The 18,493-nt window shown below is 43.5% G+C and overlaps 2 protein-coding genes across 6 annotated transcripts in view; one reads left to right on the plus strand and one right to left on the minus strand.

The window, feature by feature from the left end:
* LOC146394898 (putative inactive serine protease 58) overlaps positions 1-3,073 on the minus strand; it is a 52,827-nt gene extending 49,754 nt beyond the window's left edge. The window contains exon 1 of one of the 2 annotated variants that reach the window (XM_085005281.1): positions 1,491-2,000. In XM_085005281.1, the coding sequence (XP_084861407.1) occupies positions 1,491-1,527 (37 nt within the window). In that variant the 5' untranslated portion in view covers positions 1,528-2,000. Of the gene's footprint in view, positions 1-1,490 lie in introns of both variants that reach the window. The other variant, XM_085005280.1, reaches the window with a different exon arrangement.
* Positions 3,074-4,904: 1,831 nt separating this feature from the next.
* On the plus strand, positions 4,905-11,854 carry PRSS37 (serine protease 37). Of its 4 annotated transcripts, none has more exons than XM_085005283.1 (6): positions 4,905-5,080; positions 5,360-5,534; positions 7,691-7,832; positions 9,810-10,063; positions 10,663-10,799; positions 11,625-11,854. In XM_085005283.1, the coding sequence occupies exons 2-6, from the start codon at positions 5,501-5,503 to the stop codon at positions 11,763-11,765; spliced, it is 708 nt and encodes a 235-aa protein (XP_084861409.1). In that variant the 5' UTR covers positions 4,905-5,080; positions 5,360-5,500; the 3' UTR covers positions 11,766-11,854. The 4 variants fall into 4 exon arrangements, with proteins under 4 accessions (XP_084861409.1, XP_084861408.1, XP_084861411.1 ...); XM_085005282.1 differs by having other exon boundaries at positions 4,992-5,080; positions 5,420-5,534; XM_085005285.1 differs by having other exon boundaries at positions 5,050-5,080; positions 7,723-7,832.
* Positions 11,855-18,493: the final 6,639 nt, after the last annotated feature.

Consider the following 18,493-nt stretch of genomic DNA (forward strand, 5'->3'; position numbering starts at 1 on the left):
CGTTTATAATCATAAATGATGACCGCACCTAACACTCATTTTAAATTATTTAAAGGCTGTTACATCCAGGACACCTTTTTTTTTTTTTTTTTTTTTTTGTCTTTTTAGGGCCACACTCGCAGTCTATGCAGGTTCCCAGGCTAGGGGTCCAATTGGAGCTATAGCTGCCAACCTACACCACAGCCACAGCAATGCCAGGTCTGAGCCGATTCTTGGACCTACACTACAGCTCACAGCAACACTGGATCCTTAACCCACTAAGTGAGGACAGGGATCAAACCCGCGTCTTCATGGACACTAGTCAGATTAGTTTCTGATGAGCCACATCGGGAACTCCCAGGACCATTTCTAAAATCAAGGTTATCAATCCCCTTCCTTTCTCTGCACTGTGGTCACAGAGGGGGTCTTTTAGTTAAACAGGTCACACCTCATGACCGTCACACTTGCTGGCTTCTCTGAAACAATCTCCCCTCACTTCACTTGGTTAACTCCACTCACTCTAACATAGGTTTAGGAAGTATTGCATGTTTTTAAAGTATAGATACTATGTTTTTTCTCATGTTGCACATAAGGAAACTGAGGCTCAGAGATGTTAGGGTGCTTGTCCCAGGCCACATAACTATTAAGTAAGAGAGCATACTGTAATTACCTAATACAGAGCCATACTAATTTCATTACGGGCAAATTACTTAATTATTCTGTACCTCGGTTCCCTCATCAATAAAATAACACTTATCTCACAAAGCTGCTGTAAGAATTAAACGAGTTGATATATAGAAAACAGAGTAGTGTACACTATGCACGTACTAGAGAAGCATATGCTTTTATGGCGGTAGTGGTGATGGCAATTATCATCATACATTACGTGGTAAAAGCCCAATGAGCAAAATCTTTTCCTTTTGAACCTTACAGCTGGTTCTGCTTTTTATGTTTTTTACAAATTCCTATGCCCCCTTCCAGCCTCCTACCTCCATCCTCCTCCCTTCTGGAAGCCTCCACGTTTCATTCCGAGCACTTTGTCAGACAGCCAGAAGAGCTTTTAAGCCCACAATTAAAGTTTTAGTTAAGGAGTTCCTGTTGTGGCTCAGTGGAAATGAATCTGACTGGCATCCATGAGCACGCAGGTTCGATCCCTGGCCTCGCTCAGTGGGTTAAGGATCCAGCATTGCCGTGAGCTGTGGTGTAGGTCATAGACGAGGCTCGGATCCCGAGTTGCTGTGGCTGTGGTGTAGGCCAGTGGCTACAGCTCCAATTCAACCCCTAGCTTGGGAACCTCCATATGCCATGGATGAGGCCCTAAAGAGATTAAAAAATAAAACTTTAGTTGGGTTCTATAAATGACTGGCCCTGTACAGAAAATAGCTAGCATATTATTACTTCCCAACTTTACTGTTGCTGATCCACCAGCTCTCCTCCAACACAGCTCCACAGCCTCATCTTCTGGCAGAGCCTCAATCAAACATGATACAGAGCTAACTTCAGTCACTTACCAGTCATCAGCAGCAAGGTGAATAGGAGAAGCTTCATGTTGATGCCTGAATCTTGCCCTAAGAATAAGGCTGTAGTGGAAACTAACAGGCACAAGGCAGGGATAGAACTTAGATCCTGCTTGGTGACTCTGAACAGCAGGAGAAAGTGCCGGTAAGAGAATGGGATGAGGAGTCTACAAAAGTCTGTTATTTAAGGGTTCCTCCTGCTTGTCTTGATCCCTGGTGTGAAAAAGGATGCATCAGTCACGCCTGCACAGGCTCTCTGCTAAGAGGCACAGGAATCTTAGTTGAATTGACACCTGCCGTATGGGGAGATGAGTTTCAGGGGTCTGAGCTTTATCTGCCTTATTTAGGGAAGTAGGAGCCAAGTGAACCTTCTGTGGAGTTGAAATTTATCCCCAGTTCCTTCCCTAGCCTCTTTCACCAGCTCCTTCCCCACAGCGTGTAACTAGCCCCCCTCCCTCTACATGTCCCATTGACCCCTCTCCTTTTCTGAGCTACTTTGATGAAGCAGAGCTATGTCTCCACCCCCTTTTGTGACACTGACTCCCCTCCCCTTGATGCAGAATGGCTTCACTTGTACAGGTCATATCTCACAGCCACAGACACCATCTGAATGAAAGTTTCCAACCAACGTCGGTACCAGGGGCTCCTGTCAGATCTCAAAACCTCTTCTTATCACACTGCCCTCTCCAACAGGGTCCTCTCACTCGTGCTCTCCTTTCTCCGTAGCTGCCTTTTTCAACTTGATTTTTGGCAGCAAATATAACATGGATATTACTTCAACAGAAAATCAGGGAGTTCCCATCGTGGCTCAGTGGTAACCAACTGGACTAGCATCCATGAGGATGAGGGTTTGATCCCTGGCCTTGCTCAGTGGGTTAAAGGATCCGGTGTTGCCATGAGCTGTGGTGTAGGTCGCAGACATGGCTCGGATCCCACGCTGCTGTGGCTGTGGTGTAGGCTGGCAGCTGTAGCTCCAGTTCAACCCCTAGCCTGGGAACTTCCATATGCCACTGGTACAGCCCTAAAAATCAAAAACAAAAACAACAACAAAAAAGAAAATCAGTTAGATGGCAGAATGAAACGATAACAGACTCAGAGTCCCTATAAACCTGAGATATTCTGTGGAACAAGGCTGCAGACAGATGCCTCTACACATACATGTAATACACATACATATAATAACACTAATAACTAAATGACAAAAAATTTACAAACATGAGAAAATGCTGACTCTCAAACACAAACATGCACGCTCAACCACCTATAGGGTTCTAAAGTTATTTCTTCAAAGAGAAGCTTTAAGAACAATGTCCATATCAGAAATTAGTATCCTAAAACAAAAAGAGGAAAAAGTAAATGGGATTGGCAAACTAAAGGAAACACTCAAAAGCTATAAAGTGTTATAAAAAGTTATTCGCATTGGGACAAGAAAATCCACACAGAAAGGAGCTTGGGAGGCCTGGAAATAAGTGTGTGGGGTGGGCAGGCAGGAGGGGGTGGCTGAGAAGAGAGGATGACAAAGATGAGATGAGACGAGGCTCAAGGGAGCTCTCTCAACCACGCCAGGGGTTTGTTCTATGTCACTGGGGAACTACTGGAGAGTTTTAAGGAGACTAATGTGAGCTCATCTATATTTTGGAAAAAAAATCTGAGTAAAAGAGGAGTTCCCTGGTGGCTCAGCGGGTTAAGGATCTGGCACTGTCACTGCTGTGGCCAGATCACTGCTATGGTGCAGGTTCAGTCCCTGGCCCAGGAACGTCCACATGCCATGGGGGCGGCCAAAACAAATCTGGAGTTTCCCTTTGTGGCTCAGTGGGGTTATAAATCCGACTAGTATCCATGAGGATGTGGGTTCCACCCCTGGCCTTGCTCAGTGGGTTAAGGAGCTGGCATTGTCATAAGCTGTGGTGTAGGTTGTAGACACAGCTTGGATCCCACATTGCTCTGGTGTGTGGCTGTGGTGTAGGCCAGCAGCTGTAGCTCTAATTGGACTCTAATTGGACTCCTAACCTGGGAATTTATATATGTCACAGATGTGGCTCTAAAAAAAAAAATTTTTTTTTTTGAGTGAAAGAATGTCAAATTGAGCAACAGTAGAGAGGCACTTGCATTAGTTCAAGTGAGATAAAATTATGGCCTAGATTAGGGTGACAACAGTGAGAATGGAAGGATATAAATGGATTTATGAGATTTCAGGAAGTAGGATAGACTGTGGATTGACTGGTCAGAAAAGAGAAAAATTAAACCAATGGAAGGTACAGCTGTCTCCTAAAATAAGGAAAACAGGCAGAAGAATGAATTTGAAAGGCTGGAGAAATGAGGAATTTAATTCTGACAGGCTAAATTTCAGGAGGGGCAAAAGGTTTCCAGAAGGTGGCTATCTATGTAGGACCAGATCTCTGGACCAGAGGCCCTGATTTCAAACCCTTCGACAAGGTGTAGTCCCCTGTGCCAACTCCTCCAGAAAACCTGCTTTCCTGCTCCTAGTCCTCACACCACCAACCTAGCTAGCCTTGAACTCCCTTTCTGGCCCAGCATCTTTCCAAATCATCTAGGAAAAACAACCTACGAGGAAAGTATATCTCTTTCTCAAATTTTTATCTGTTTTGATTAATCCCACTGCCACCACAAAAAAACCTTTCACCCATCCTGTCTTCAAACCTCAAGTATATTTTGTAAACCAGGCCTAGTCCCAGTGTACTTCTGTATGCACTGTGGGTCAGGAAAGTATGTGCCATGTTAATTTTTCCTTCCACACTTCATTGAATTTGTGAGGGGTTGTACAGCTTTCCAAGAATCCTAGTCAATCAATTAGCTGAGGCCTGGAGGATGTGGCTGAAAAGTTGTGGGTATCCAGTAATAAGACGTAGATTCTACTTCTAGGTCCTTCCAGGCATTTTAGAAAATCACGTCAATTCTCTGTGTCAGTTCTATCACTCACAGATCAAGAAAAAAAAATGATACCAGCTCTATCTCCTCTTTCCAGGGTTGTTGGGACACTAGAATGCAATTAGAGGTTTAAGAAACTTTAAAGGGTTAAGATGATACAAAGTGTAGTTAACCTTACATCTCAGACTAATTAACCTGCTATAGAATCACCACTAACAATGTCTGTAAAGAACTTAGCTCCGTGTCTGGGATGCAGTAAGTGCTCAATGAATGTTAACTATTAGCACCCCTGCCCTTTTCCTTGTTAGAGTACGCTCTCAATTACCCGCGGACAAGTCCAGCAGTCTACTATTGGCTGAGAAATCTTTTCATTAGGTAAAAAGCACGGAGAGGCCCTGCTTTCTGATTTGTCACCAGCCATCCAGTAGATCTTAGACTGAATGTAACCCAGAATGTAAATCATTCCCCGTTGTCAAAGTAACTGCTCTACTAACACGTTTCCTTTCCACCTTCCCTTAGCTCGAAGCTGCTGCTCACAACAATCAGAGCAAGCTGGTGATGACGGCTGAGTGATGAAACAGTGATCCCAGAGAAAGACAAGCCAGTGTAATAAAGAAGGGAGGGGCTGAAGGAAGGTATAAGTGACCGCCAGGAGGTTCAGAGCAAACCCGGAGACACTGTCCTCCTGAACTAAGGTGGAGAATCCGGTCCCCCACAGCCCCGACCCCCGAGACTCTGTGGGGAGATAAGCCCTGAGCCTAGAGCTCCCTTTTCCACAGAGAGCTGACTGCTTTTAGGCAGATGGGTTCTTAGGGACAGCAAAGAGAGAAACCTGGATCAGGAAGGCCAGGAACGAGGCCTCTTTGTCCTTCCCTGAGAGGCCCCAGGAGAGGCACAGACCCCACCTGCCCTGGAGCAGAAGGGCCTCCCTTTGTCTAACTGGGGCCCTCTTCTCCCTTCCTGTTTATGCTCAGAGCTGCTTTCCAACCCCACTGCATGGCCCCGAACCTAACCATGTCCACTGATGCTGCCAGGTGCTCCTGAGGAGAAGCCTGAGCTGAGAGGCCCATTACTCTTCGACCTTCTGCATATCACAGGGAAGCATCTGGACTGCTATGGCATTCATCCTCTATCTGAGTGTCCTGGCGGGTATGTATCCATGACCTTCTGTTCTGTCCTATAAGGCACAGGTTAGTGTAGGACGGAGAAAGGCAGATAGGGGCTGTGGGGAAGGTGCAGAAGAAGAGTCAAGAAAAACTGTCATGGGCAGAATCAGGGGTCATTAGAATTAGACCCCAGCCCAAGTTCTCGGGACAGGCTGAGACCCCCACCCCCACCCCACCGGTGCTAAGCTATGGGCTGTGTTACGGTGTACATCTGCCTTGGAGAATGCTCAACAGTGTGAGCGTTCCGCCCTGGTTATTCCAAAATGCGGGCCTCACCATGCCATGGACCAGTCTCAGTGTAGTCATAACGGCAGGACTTCTTGACATCTGATTTTGACATCTGATCTAAGCTTTTTTCAAAAACTTAAGACACTCTGGATGCAGGGAATAGAGGAGGTGGGGACAAAAGATCAAATGCAAGGGCCCTGTGTGCTGCACTCCCTGACAGCCATGAAGGTCTTCGGATGGCCGAACTTGCTGGGGAGGCCTTTCCCACCACTTCCCGACAGCCTGGAGGGTACCACACATTAGCTGTGTGAGCTTGGACAAGTTAATTAACCCATCTGTGCTTCAGTTTCTACATAAGAAAAGAGGATATTACTACCTATATTATAGAGCCGTTGAGAAGATAAATAAATCCATGTAAAGCACTTGTCTCAGAACAAGAGTTTAATGTCTTATAATATTCCACCCTGTTCCCCTTGGGGTTTCTAACCTGTGTGAGCACACAGAGAAGGGCATGATGGGGGAAAGGCTTAGGCTTGGGGAAGGTTAGCATAAGAACCAAGAGCAGCTGAGACAAGAACAATATTTCTGAAACTAGAATCAGCCTTCCTCCCCTTTCTTCTCTAGGGTTTTTTTTTTTTTAAAATAATTCAGTTATAAAAAGTTCTGCATGTTCATACTAGAAAATTTGGAGATACTTAAAATTAGAAAAATAAACATCATTCATATTCCCACCTCAGTCAACGCACACTAATGCTTCTTTTGAATTCACTCCCACACTTTATTTATTTGCTTTTTAGGGCTGCACCTGTGGCATATGGAAGTCCCCAGGCTAGGGGTCAAGCCGGAGCTGTAGCTGCCGGCCTACGCCAGAGTCACAGCAACGTAGGATCTGAGCCACATCTGCGACCTACACCACAGCTCACGGCAACACCAGATCCTTAACCCACTCATTGGGGCCAGGGATCAAACCTGTGTCCTCATGGATGCTAGTAAGATTCACTTCCACTGAGCCATGACAGGAACTGCTATTTATTTATTTTTAATGCCTTATTTTTGTTTGCTTACTTGTTTTTAGACAATTCGATTACTGGATTAAACGTACTTTATTTTTTTTAACTTAAAGGTTATCAGTATTTCCTTTGCTGCTTAGTATTCTTTCTCAATACGATTTTAATATATATGATAGTCCCTTTGTCATGCACTCCTATATTTCAATGTCCAACATTATTATATTGGACATGACTATTTCCAATGTTTAGCTACAATAAATAGTGCTAAAAAATAGCACTCTTTTTCATAGTCTTTGTCTACATCTGATTATTTCTTTAGAATCAGATTTCTTGGCTGGAATTATAGTCAAAGGTGATGAACCATTTATAATTCTTGATGTTTATTTCTATACCGCTTTTCAAGAAGACAGAATCGATTCACTTCTTTCTTAGACTGAACACTATCAACATTAAACAAAAATGATTATTATAAAATTAGATAAAACTATATATCATTTTGATTTAAATACATATGTATTTATTATTATTATTTTTGCTTTTTAGGGCTGCACTGGCGGCATATAGAAGTTCCCAGGCTAGGGGTCAAATCAGAGGTGTAGCTTCTGGCCTATGCCACAGCCACAGCAACACCAGATCCGAGGTGGGTCTGCGACCAACAACACAGCTCACAGCAACACCAGATCCCTAACCCGCTGAGTAGTGACATCAGGGATCAAACCCGCATCCTCATGGATACTAGTTGGATTCATTTACCCTGCGCCACAGTGGGAACGCCCACGTCCTTCTTTAAAATCATCCAGATTTCTTTCCAACTAGGAAGTTGTTGATTATCTTATTTGTTCTAAGAACATCATATACACACACACACACACACACACCCCTATATATATTATTTTCTCAGGGACATTTTTCTCCGCTCACTCGTCTGTGCAGAAAGATGACCATGCCCCCTATTTGGTCTACCTCAAGTCTCACTTCAACCCCTGCGTGGGTGTCCTCATCAAAAGCAACTGGGTGCTGGCCCCGGCTCACTGCTACTTACCGTGAGTGTTGGGCCCCCTCAGGCACTAAAACAGCTACTACTCATTCGGCATCACAGGTTCTCAAATAAAGACAACGTTCTCTTCAGGGTACATCCGGCAATGTCTGAAGCGATTTTTAGTTGTCAAATGGAGTTGGGGTGGGGGAAAGGTTGTGCAATAGCCTCTACCTAGTGAACAGAGAGGCCAGGGCCAGGATGCTGCTAACCAGCCTACAATGCACAGGACAGCCGCTCCCCCACCCCCAATAGAGAATTGTCCGGCCCAAAATGTCCACAGTGCAGCTGCTGAGAAGTCCTGCTCTACATGTTACGTCTCCTCAGTCTCTCATTAGTTTTTTTAAGTTTTTTAGTAGCAATATGAACGTATTTTGTCAGTTAAGTGACTAGCAGATAACTGATGGTGCATTCAAATTTGATTAAACTGAGAAGAATTTATAAAAAAAATAATGATGAAAGTATGTTCCAGTTTTAGGGAAACACAGAGACTAGTTCAGTCCCGCCAGGTTTAGTGGTAAAAGGGAGCAGTTACCATCCCTAGACCTAAAGGGGCAGGAGCGAGAACGATCACAAGGGGGGAGGGGGAGAGAAAAGAGGGGCAGGGGCGGGAGAAGTGCTGTGTGGAGAGACGGCCGTATTGGAGTTTGTAACCTTTGGTTGAGAGGCCGTCCACAGTCCATCTGCGGCAACCCTGCAGGAAGGAAGATGGGAGGATAAAACTCCATCCTCACCCTTCTCCCTCCAATTACTTTCTGGTGCTTCTTATTGGCCAAAACTCCATCAAATGCAAGAGGACATGAAATCCCCATGGGCTTAATCCACAGAGATCACTTTCCCAAGTACAGAGCAGGACGAAAGAGAGCTGTAAGTAGATCAGATGAAGCAAACAGGAGATGGCCAACACTCAAGTCACCTCATTCTCTTACCTCCACTAGAATGGAAATGCCCAATTGGACAGGCTGGAGCTGGAGAGGAGGGAAAACCCTATTTCTGTGGCACACATACTTCTCCCCTACATGAAGGACACTATATGAGAACACAGTAGTTCAAGGCTCTACCACTTAACTGTAATGACCATGGGTAGATACTCCTATGTGCCTCCATGACTGCATCTGCAAAATGGAGATTCAAAATAGAATCCACTTCATAGATTTGGTGTGAATAGTAAGTGATGGAATCCAGATAAAGCATGTGGCACAGTAGCTGGCACATTTTAACAATCAACATCACCTGCGATGATGATGATGATGATGATGGTGATGATGATAATGATGATAATGATAATGGTGATGGTGATAATGGATGATGATGATAATGATGATGATGATGATAATGGATGATGGTGATGATGATGATGATGATGGTGATGATGATAATGGATGATGATGGTGATGATGATAATGGATGATGATGATGATGATGGTGATAATGGATGATGATGATGATGATGGTGATAATGGATGATGATGATGATGGTGATGATGATGATGATAATGGATGATGATGATGATGATGGTGATAATGGATGATGACGATGATGATAATGGATGATGATGATGATGGTGATGATGATGATGATGGTGATAATGGATGATGATGATGATAATGGATGATGATGATGATAATGGATGATGATGATGATGATGATGGTTATGATGATGATGATGATGATAATGGATGATGATGATGATGGTGATGATGATGATGATAATGGATGATGATGATGATGATGATAATGGATGATGATGATGATGATGGTGATAATGGATGATGATGATGATGATGGTGATAATGGATGATGACGATGATGATAATGGATGATGATGATGATGGTGATGATGATGATGATGGTGATAATGGATGATGATGATGATAATGGATGATGATGATGATAATGGATGATGATGATGATGATGGTGATGATGATGATGATAACCATGGTGATGATGATAACTTTACTTCCAACCCCTTATCCCTGCAGAAATCTGAAAGTGATGCTGGGAAATTTCAGGATCAGAGTCAGAGATGGGACAGAGCAGACAATTAACCCCATCCAGATTATCCGCTACTGGAACCACAGTCACAGTGCTCCCCAGGATGACCTCATGCTCATTAAGCTGGCCAAGCCCGCCACCCTCAACCACAAAGTCCAAACCCTTCCCCTCGCCACCAGCACTGTCAGGCCAGGCACCAACTGCCTACTCTCAGGTTTGGACTGGAGCCAGGACAACAACAGTGAGTGCATCTCCCACAGAAAATTGGGGTCATTAGTTATCCCAGAAGAAGAGCATCCATGTCTATATAGCTTAAAAAGGAGGAGAATGGGTAGAGACTAAAGGGAGTGATCTGCCAATGAGTGAGTGGTCTGCCAAAAAGAGACCCTCCCAGAAGTCCACAGCTCCTCCTTTCCCAGGGTGTCGAATGTCCCACTGCCCCTTTGGGGCTTTGGCCACTGGCGCCACCAGGCCATCTGACCTTGCCTGGAGAGCACACCATGCCTGACTGTCAGAGGCATGTGGCACATCAAAGGGGCTGTGCTCCTCTCCCACGCTGGCTCACGTGACATGGAGAGGACACCTGAGAACTCGAGTCAGGTCACCTCTCATTCCTCCAAGACTGGACACAATAGAAAGAAAAGTCTTTTTCAAGAGCCATGAACGTTATTTTCAAAATCTCAAGCTTGTCTCATAACCATGCACAAGATCATTTCTTCCCTTTTCCTCATGATTTTCTTCAGACACACACACTAAACACCAGCTGAAAAGGAGGGTGGTGACTGGAGGGCCAGATAACAAAGTGAACAGGAAAGTTTCTTTTACCCCGACTTCCCTCAGGCAGACACCCTGATTTAAGGCAGAACCTGGAGGCCCCTGTGATGGCTGATAAAGACTGCCAGAAAACCAAACAAGGAAAAAGCCACAGGAACTCCTTATGTGTGAAATTCGTGAAAGTGTTCAGTCGAATCTTTGGGGTAATCTTTTCTCTATATTCACCTTTCATTTACTTGTATATGTCCCGTTAACTAGTTAGTCATGGACTTTTTAAAAAAAAGAAAGCCCCTCATCCTCATAATTTGCAGACTTTAATAAGGCTACGGCAAAGCCTCCCATTATCTTCAGTAAAGGGCTCTCCTTACAGATGTCTACATTCGTGATAGCGCATCATGCAGTCTCCATAGTTGGTAACGCTCTGCGAGGTTTTTATTCTCATAGCTGCAAGTAAAAATGGGTACTGCTTTAAAAAAATAATTTAAACTGGAGTTCCTATTGTGGCTCAGTAGAACCTGACTAGTATCCATGAAGATGCAGGGTCGATCCCTGGCCCTGCTTAGTGGGTAAGGATCTGGCGTTGCCAGGAGCTGTGGTGTAGGTGACAGACATGGCTCAGATTTGGCATTGCTGTGGCTGCGGTATAGGCCGGCAGCTATAGCTCCAATTTGATCCCTAGCCTGGGAACTTCCATATGCTGTGGGTGTGGCCCTAAAAAAAAAAAAAAAAAATTCAAACTATTCATCAGTTGAAATAGCTTCACCAGTTCAAACAAATGGAAGTTTAACTCATTTTATGTGTGAGCTCTAGAAAGGTTTTTCTCTGAGTTTCCCAGGGTCACACAAGGCTAGTTATAACAAAGCTAGATAACCGACTCAAGCTTCCAGACTCCTGACTCCGTGCTCTTTTGGGAACGCAGAATGCTACCTCTAGACAGGGGTCATCCCAGCGGGGGACCAGAGGGCTCCTGTTCAGAGAACTTCTGACCATATCTGTTTTTCTCCCTCTCTCTGCATGATCCCTGGTAGGAGGTGGCTGTCGCTACTGTCATCTGCCAAAACAAGCTCCAGGGGATCGAGGTTGGCCAATTCATGGGCGGGGACGTGGGCATCTACACCAATGTTCAAAAATATGTAACCTGGATTGAAAACATCACTAAGAACAAATGAAGCCACGCGACTCCCTCTGCTGCCCACTGGCTCTGCCACCGATGCTATACAACTTTCCCCAAACTCAAAATAAAACATCTGAATAGAAATATTTGGATGCATCACACCAGTATCTTTTATTTTTTTGTTTGTATCTCTGCCCACATCCCATAATGATCTGAAGAACCAAGAACAAAATATGAAATGAGCATTCTCCACACTGTATTGGGTTATATCCACTGTCTCATTTAATGCTTTTCACAAGCCTTTGAGGTTTTCTTTATTCTCACTTCACAAGTGAGAAAACAGACAAAGAGTTTACTGAACATTATCCAGAGCTGGCAGATAGCAAAACCTGGAATTGAACCCCCAAATGTCAGATTCTCAGTCCATTAGTCTTAGCCTCGAAATTGTAGCTAAGTCTGTAACATCACAACAGATGGCGGCTGCTATTTTTCTGCTACCTCTCTTCATTCAAAGGGTTTGAAGCTCCAAATTGTGACTGACATCCTTCCCTAAGAATGGTCATGATTGGGCATTCCCACTGTGGCTCAGCGGTAACGAATCTGACTATGAGGACATGGGTTCGATCCCTGGCCCCACTCAGTGGGTTAAGGATCCGGCATTGCTGTGAACTGTGGTTTAGGTTGCAGATGCTGCTCGGATCTGGCGTTGCTGTGGCTGTGGCATAGGCCAGCAGCTGTAGCTCCAATTCAACTCCTAGCCTGGGAACTTCCATATGCTGTGGGTGTGGCCCTAAAAAGATCCCCCTCCTCCCCCCGCCAAAAAAAAAGAATGGTCATGATTGATCTCCGTGCTACTCTGATAACAGCATGCTAGTGAGAGCTAGCGGATGGGTAGGAAGTCAAAAAGAAACTTCAGGACAGTGAGAACAATCACACATCAAGTCTACAGGGAAGCCTGGCAGTTCCAGAGCAAGATGAAGCAGTCAGTCAGAATCAAGGGCAATACCAGCAGCAGCAGAGCTTAAGAGGTAGAGGTGGCTGAAAGGATGTGAAGTAAGAGCAGAAACTGGATTTATTAGCCTTAGACCATTGGGTTAACAAGGTGAAAAAGCAGGTACCAGTTCTCTGGTTGAGAACTTGGCAAAACTTCTCTCCATATGCCCAGATCTGGACATGACAAAGGAATCTAGGGTACCCAAGAGATTTGATTGTTTGAATAAGGAAGGGTAAAGTAATCTCCCAGCAGATAAAGACTCAGGAAATATCTGCACATTATCCTTGAGCAGTATTTTCTACTTCCTAAGGTTTAAAGTGCAATCTACACTTTCATGACATCTGTGTTAGGCAGAATAATGCCCCCCCCAAAAAAAATATCCACACACCGTAATCTTTAGAATCCATGAATACATTACTTTACATGGAAAAATGCAGATATGATTATGTTTATGGACCTTGACATTATCCTGGATTATCTGACTGGGACCAAAGTAATCACATGGAACCTTAAAAGTGGAAGAGGAAGGCTAATCTGACCAGAGACATTAGTGAGGTTAGAACGTTCTAGGGCATGTGGATGTTAAATAAAAACTATAGATATGGATCATCTCTTGACTTAGACCTGTCCTAGTCAGTGCACCGTCACCTTCTGAGCTGGAAGAATGCTCTATTGAAAAAGAGTAAGTGTCCAAAAGAGCTTTTGGAAAAACACGTACTTGTTTTAGTAACCTTTTAAAGGTTTCTAAAGCTATTGCTTTAAAAATACTTAATATGTCAGGGAGTTCCCATCATGGCTCAGTGGTTAACGAATCCAACTAGGAACCATGAGGTTGTGGGTTGGATCCCTGGCCTTGCTCAGTGGGTTAAGGATCCGGCATTGCCGTGAGCTGTCGTGTAGGTCGCAGATGAGGCTCGGATCCCCCATTGCTGTGGCTGTGGCGTAGGCCAGAGCTGCTACAGCTCCGATTCAACCCCTAGCCTGGGAACCTCCATATGCCACGGGAGCGGCCCAAGAAATGGCAAAAAGACAAAAAAAAAAAAAAAAGAATACTTAATATGTCAATGCAGAATAATCTTGAGGGTGAAGGTACAGTTGAGGCAGATTAGCTCAAGTTCTATCAGAATGTGTATTTATCTGACCCAGAGTTGCTAAGAGAAGATTTGAATAGAAAGTACCAGTTCAGGAGTTCCTGTCGTGGCTCAGCGGTTAACGAACTCAACTAGCAAACATGAGGATGCAGGTTCGATCCCTGGCTTCACTCAGTAAGTTAAGGAGCTGTGGTGCAGGTCACAGACACAGCTCGAATTCCACGCTGCTGTGTCTGTGGCGTAGACCGGCAGCCATAGCTCCGATTGGATCCCTAGCCTGAGAACCTCCATGTGCCACGAGTGTGGCCCTAAAAAGACCAAAAAAACGAAAGTACCAGTTCACACATACATGACTGAGTCACGTGAGAATTAGATTAAGTGGAGGTTTGAAGATGATTTCTTCCAAAAAAAATCAAAGTCTAGATGAGGAGTCAACTTGGGAGAAAAAACAATTGTCTATTTAGAAAAGAGGAATCATTCAGTTTGATGCAGTTCCCCATTTCCTTCCACAGCCACATAAATGTTCTTTTTATTGCTTCCTTTGTAGTAGAGAGAATTCAAGAAAACATACTACCCAAAAAACATCAGAAAAGAAAAAAAATCCAGGAAATTTTTGCTGTAACCCAGCAGTAACTAACCCAACTAGTATCCATGAGGATGTGGGTTCAACCCCTGGTCTCACTCAGCGGGTTATGGATCCAGCATTGCTGTGAGCTGTGGTGTAGGTCACAGGCGCAGCTCAGATCTGGCATTGATGTGGCTGTGGTGTAGGCCAGCAGCTGCAGCTCCGATTTGACCCCCTAGCCTGAGAACTTCCATATGCCGAAGGTGTGGCCCTAAAAGGCAAAAAGAAAATAAAAAAGAAAAAGAAAAGGGTTAATATTATTTCAATAAAAAATAATAAAATAGTTCCATCATATAAGGGGGAAAAAAGGAGCAAGCAAAGGCTTTAGACTTATACAGAGGGTTATACCACTTCCCAGTTGTATTCATCCCAACAATGAACCATGAGACTTAATACGGAAGGATGAGTTTTATCATCTTTATAAATAACACTGTCTTAAAAATTCTAGCCAGTGCAACAGAACTTACAAGAAAAAATAAAAATTGAGTAAAAGCATGAAAACATGAAACATAACAATCATTTTACGTGAGACAGATTTAACTGCCAATCTCTTGACTAGAAATGCCAATACGTCTTACTAATTAGATATGGTATATACATACAATGGAATATTATTTAGCCCTAAAAAGGGGAGATTCTGTCATAGGTGACTTCATGGATGAACCTGAAGGAAAATATACTAAGTGAAATAAGCCAATCACAGGAGAACAAATGTTGCATGATCCTATTTACATGAGGTATATAAAATACTCAAAGCTACAGAAGCAGAAAATACAGTAGTGATTGATTGCTAGAGGCTGGGAGTGAGGGAAATGGAGAGTGGCTGTTCAATGGAGATAAAGTTTCAGTTACACTAGATGAATAAATTCTAGAGATCTGCTGTATGACAAAATGCCTATAGTTAACAATATAGTACTGTGCAATTCAACATTTGTTGAGAGGGTAGAACTCACATTAAACGTTATTACTGAGATAGGACAGAAGGGGGTAGACCATAACCCTTAAAAGAATGACACAGACATTGAGAAAAACAAGAACGGACAAAAACTCATTAGAACCTACCAGGTCCAAGGTGGTGAAAGATTCAACTTTCAGCCTCCATAAATGCTCACTGTGATACATTAAACAGTAATACTTTCACACATACAAGCACTTATGCACATGAACATGCACCCAGCTGCAGCTCCAAGAATGCAAACTATAAATGATTTAATTACACAAGATTCAATTCAAGAACACAGATTTGCCTCCAGATTTGTCTTCCTGGGTAAAACAGAAAGTAGCCTTACATCTATCATGAGTTAAATCAATGTACAAAAAAGGAAGGCAATCCAATCCCAAAAAGCGACTGGGAAAATGCAAGAGCTTTGTCTCTATGAAAAGCACGTCATACAAACTTCAGTCTGTAAAGGTTTGGACATGTTAGGTTTGAGATACATGTTAGAGAGATATAAAGTAGACTTTATGAGTAAAATATGTGAGACTAGAAGTCTAGGGAAAAATCCAAATTAGAGATATACATTTGGGAGTTGTTAGATTATATATGATATTTAAAATCCTAAGACGGGAGTTCCCATCATGGCTCAGTGGAAACAAACCTGACTAGTATCCATGAGGATGCAGGTTTGATCCCTGGCCTCGTTCAGTGGGTTAAGGATCCGGGCGTTGCCATGAGCTGTGGTGAAGGTCCCAGAGGCAGTGCCTCAGATTCTCCACTGTTGTGGCTGTGGTGTAGGCCAGAGGCTACAGCTCCAATTCAACCCCTAGCCTGGGAACCTCCATATGCTGCATGCATAGCCCTAAAAAGACAGAAATAAAAATGAAAATTTAAATAAATAAAATCTTGAGACTGATACAGATCACTAAGGAAGTGGATAGATATGGACAAAAGAAGAAGGCCAAGACCAAAGTATGGGGAACTCTGATGTTCAGAGGCTGGAGAGATGTGGCAGAATCAACGGAGGAAACTGAAAAGAAGTAGCCAGCGACACAGATGGAAAAAAAGATGACGGCCTGGAGGCCAGTTAAGGAAATGTTTCCAGGAAGAGGGAATGACTAACTTTTTCAATAGAGGCTGATAATGTCAAGTAAAATGAGAGCTGAGAATGGACCTCTGGATTTAGAAATATACAAGACACTGGTACTTTAGAAAGAGTAGTTTTAGAGGGAATGCTTTGCAAAAGCCAGATCTGAGTTGGATCAAGAGACTGAGATGGAGCAGGATTGGGGCAAGTGAAAATAGATAACCTTTTCAAGGAGTTTTGCCTTAAACTGTAACAGAGAAATAGCAGGGTGCACCAGACAGGAGATCTAAATAACATGTTGATGGGAGGAAAGAGAGAAAAAAGAGAGACAGATTGAGAGATTCAGAAACCAGAAAATAATACCAGAGTGATTTTCTTGACTAGAGAAAGGGGATGGGATCTAGTGAAAAAGTGGAAGCTTTTCTTTAGACAGGTGCTGTTAAAATCTGCACAAAAGTCATCAGGAGAGCCTACGTCAAAAGCAAAGTCATCTATCTTTCCGGCAGGGGAAAACTTCAATAGGAGCCAAACATCAATGATGTCCACGGAAGGGAAGTTACGGAAGGTTTCTAAAGGGCTAGCTTTTGGGGTTATAAATCAAGTGATCTTTCCTGGCTGATCTTTTGAACTTGGGCAATGAAGAGGAAATGCTACCCTTTAATTGACTTGGAAGCAGAGCAGTCACTCAGTGTTTCTTTCCCCACCCAGATTGTGAAACTTTTGTGACCCTTTCTTGCAAGAGTAGATTGTGGTTTGTTCTCACTTGTTTTGCAGAATTAATAATTTTCTGACAGGTAGGACTGTGAATTTGATTTTCATTTCACAGGCTTCTCTTTGGTCACCCCATAGTTGAGGCTATAGGACAGATGATTTTGAAGAAGGATCAATCCAGGTCTATACTGCCATTTGAGTTATCTTTTCTCAGATTGGCAATAATTTTGATTCAAACAGGCACTAATCTTTCTTGTTGCTTCTACTGAATAATCGCTGCATCTTTTGATGAGATGGCAGCTGCATGGCAGCATTTAAGGCAGTTATAACACGCTTGAACACAGCACAGTTTGGAGGCTACTTCTAAGCCTAGAGGAAACCAAGCTCAAAATGAAATAAGAAAACAAATCCCATCCATAATCTGAAAAGCCCACCAAATAAGATGTTAGAATGTTAGCCAAATTATTTAACCTTCTGGTTTGTTTAACATTTCTTTTTTTTGTTTTAGGGCCGCATCCATAGAGTATGGAAGTTCCCAGCTAGGGGTCCAATCGGAGCTTCAACTGCCAGCCTACACCAGTCACGTGGGATCCAAGCTGTGTCTGCCACCTACACCACAGCTCACCACAATGCCAGACGCTTAACCCACCGAGCAAAGCCAGGGATGGAACCCACATCCTCATGGATACTAGTTGATTCTTAACCCAGTGAACTACAATAGGAACTCCTTTTTAATATTTCTTATAATAATTTTAAGATGCCCAGGTTATCTGTAGAAATATAAATTCAAATTCTTTCCCTAAAATGCAACATGACCTGCCCCAAGAGGGATATTTGTACAATACTGTTTTAATTACCAATCTATAAAATGTTTTATTATTTGGTAGGACAGCAAGCGACCCCATTACTCACTGTTCTTCATTACAACATTTTTGGGGGGGGGGTAATTTTTTTTTTTTTTTTTTTTTGTCTTTTCTAGGGCCGCACTTGCGGCATATGGAGGTTCCCAGGCTAGGGGTCTAATCGGAGCTGTAGCTACCGGCCTACACCACAGCCACAGCAATGAGGGATCCAAGCTGCATCTCCGACCTACACCACAGCTCACAGCAACGTCGGATCCATAACCCACAGAGCGAGGCCAGGGGTTGAACCCGGGTGCTCATGGATACTAGTGTGGTTCATTTCCACTGCTCCACCACAGGAATTCCCTGGGCTTCTTTTTAAAGGGGCATTCATCTCATTCACAAAGACTGTGCTCTCATGACCTAATGACCTCCCAAAGGCCCCACCTCCTAATACCATCTTGGGGACCATGGGCTAACATCTAAATACCAATAC

The sequence above is a fragment of the Sus scrofa genome, chromosome 18 (genome assembly GCF_054392235.1).
Source record: "Sus scrofa isolate SSC_HxYL_T2T_F1_AM1 chromosome 18, Sscrofa_HxYL_maternal_Yorkshire_Landrace_v2.0, whole genome shotgun sequence".
Taxonomy (NCBI): Eukaryota; Metazoa; Chordata; class Mammalia; order Artiodactyla; family Suidae; genus Sus; species Sus scrofa.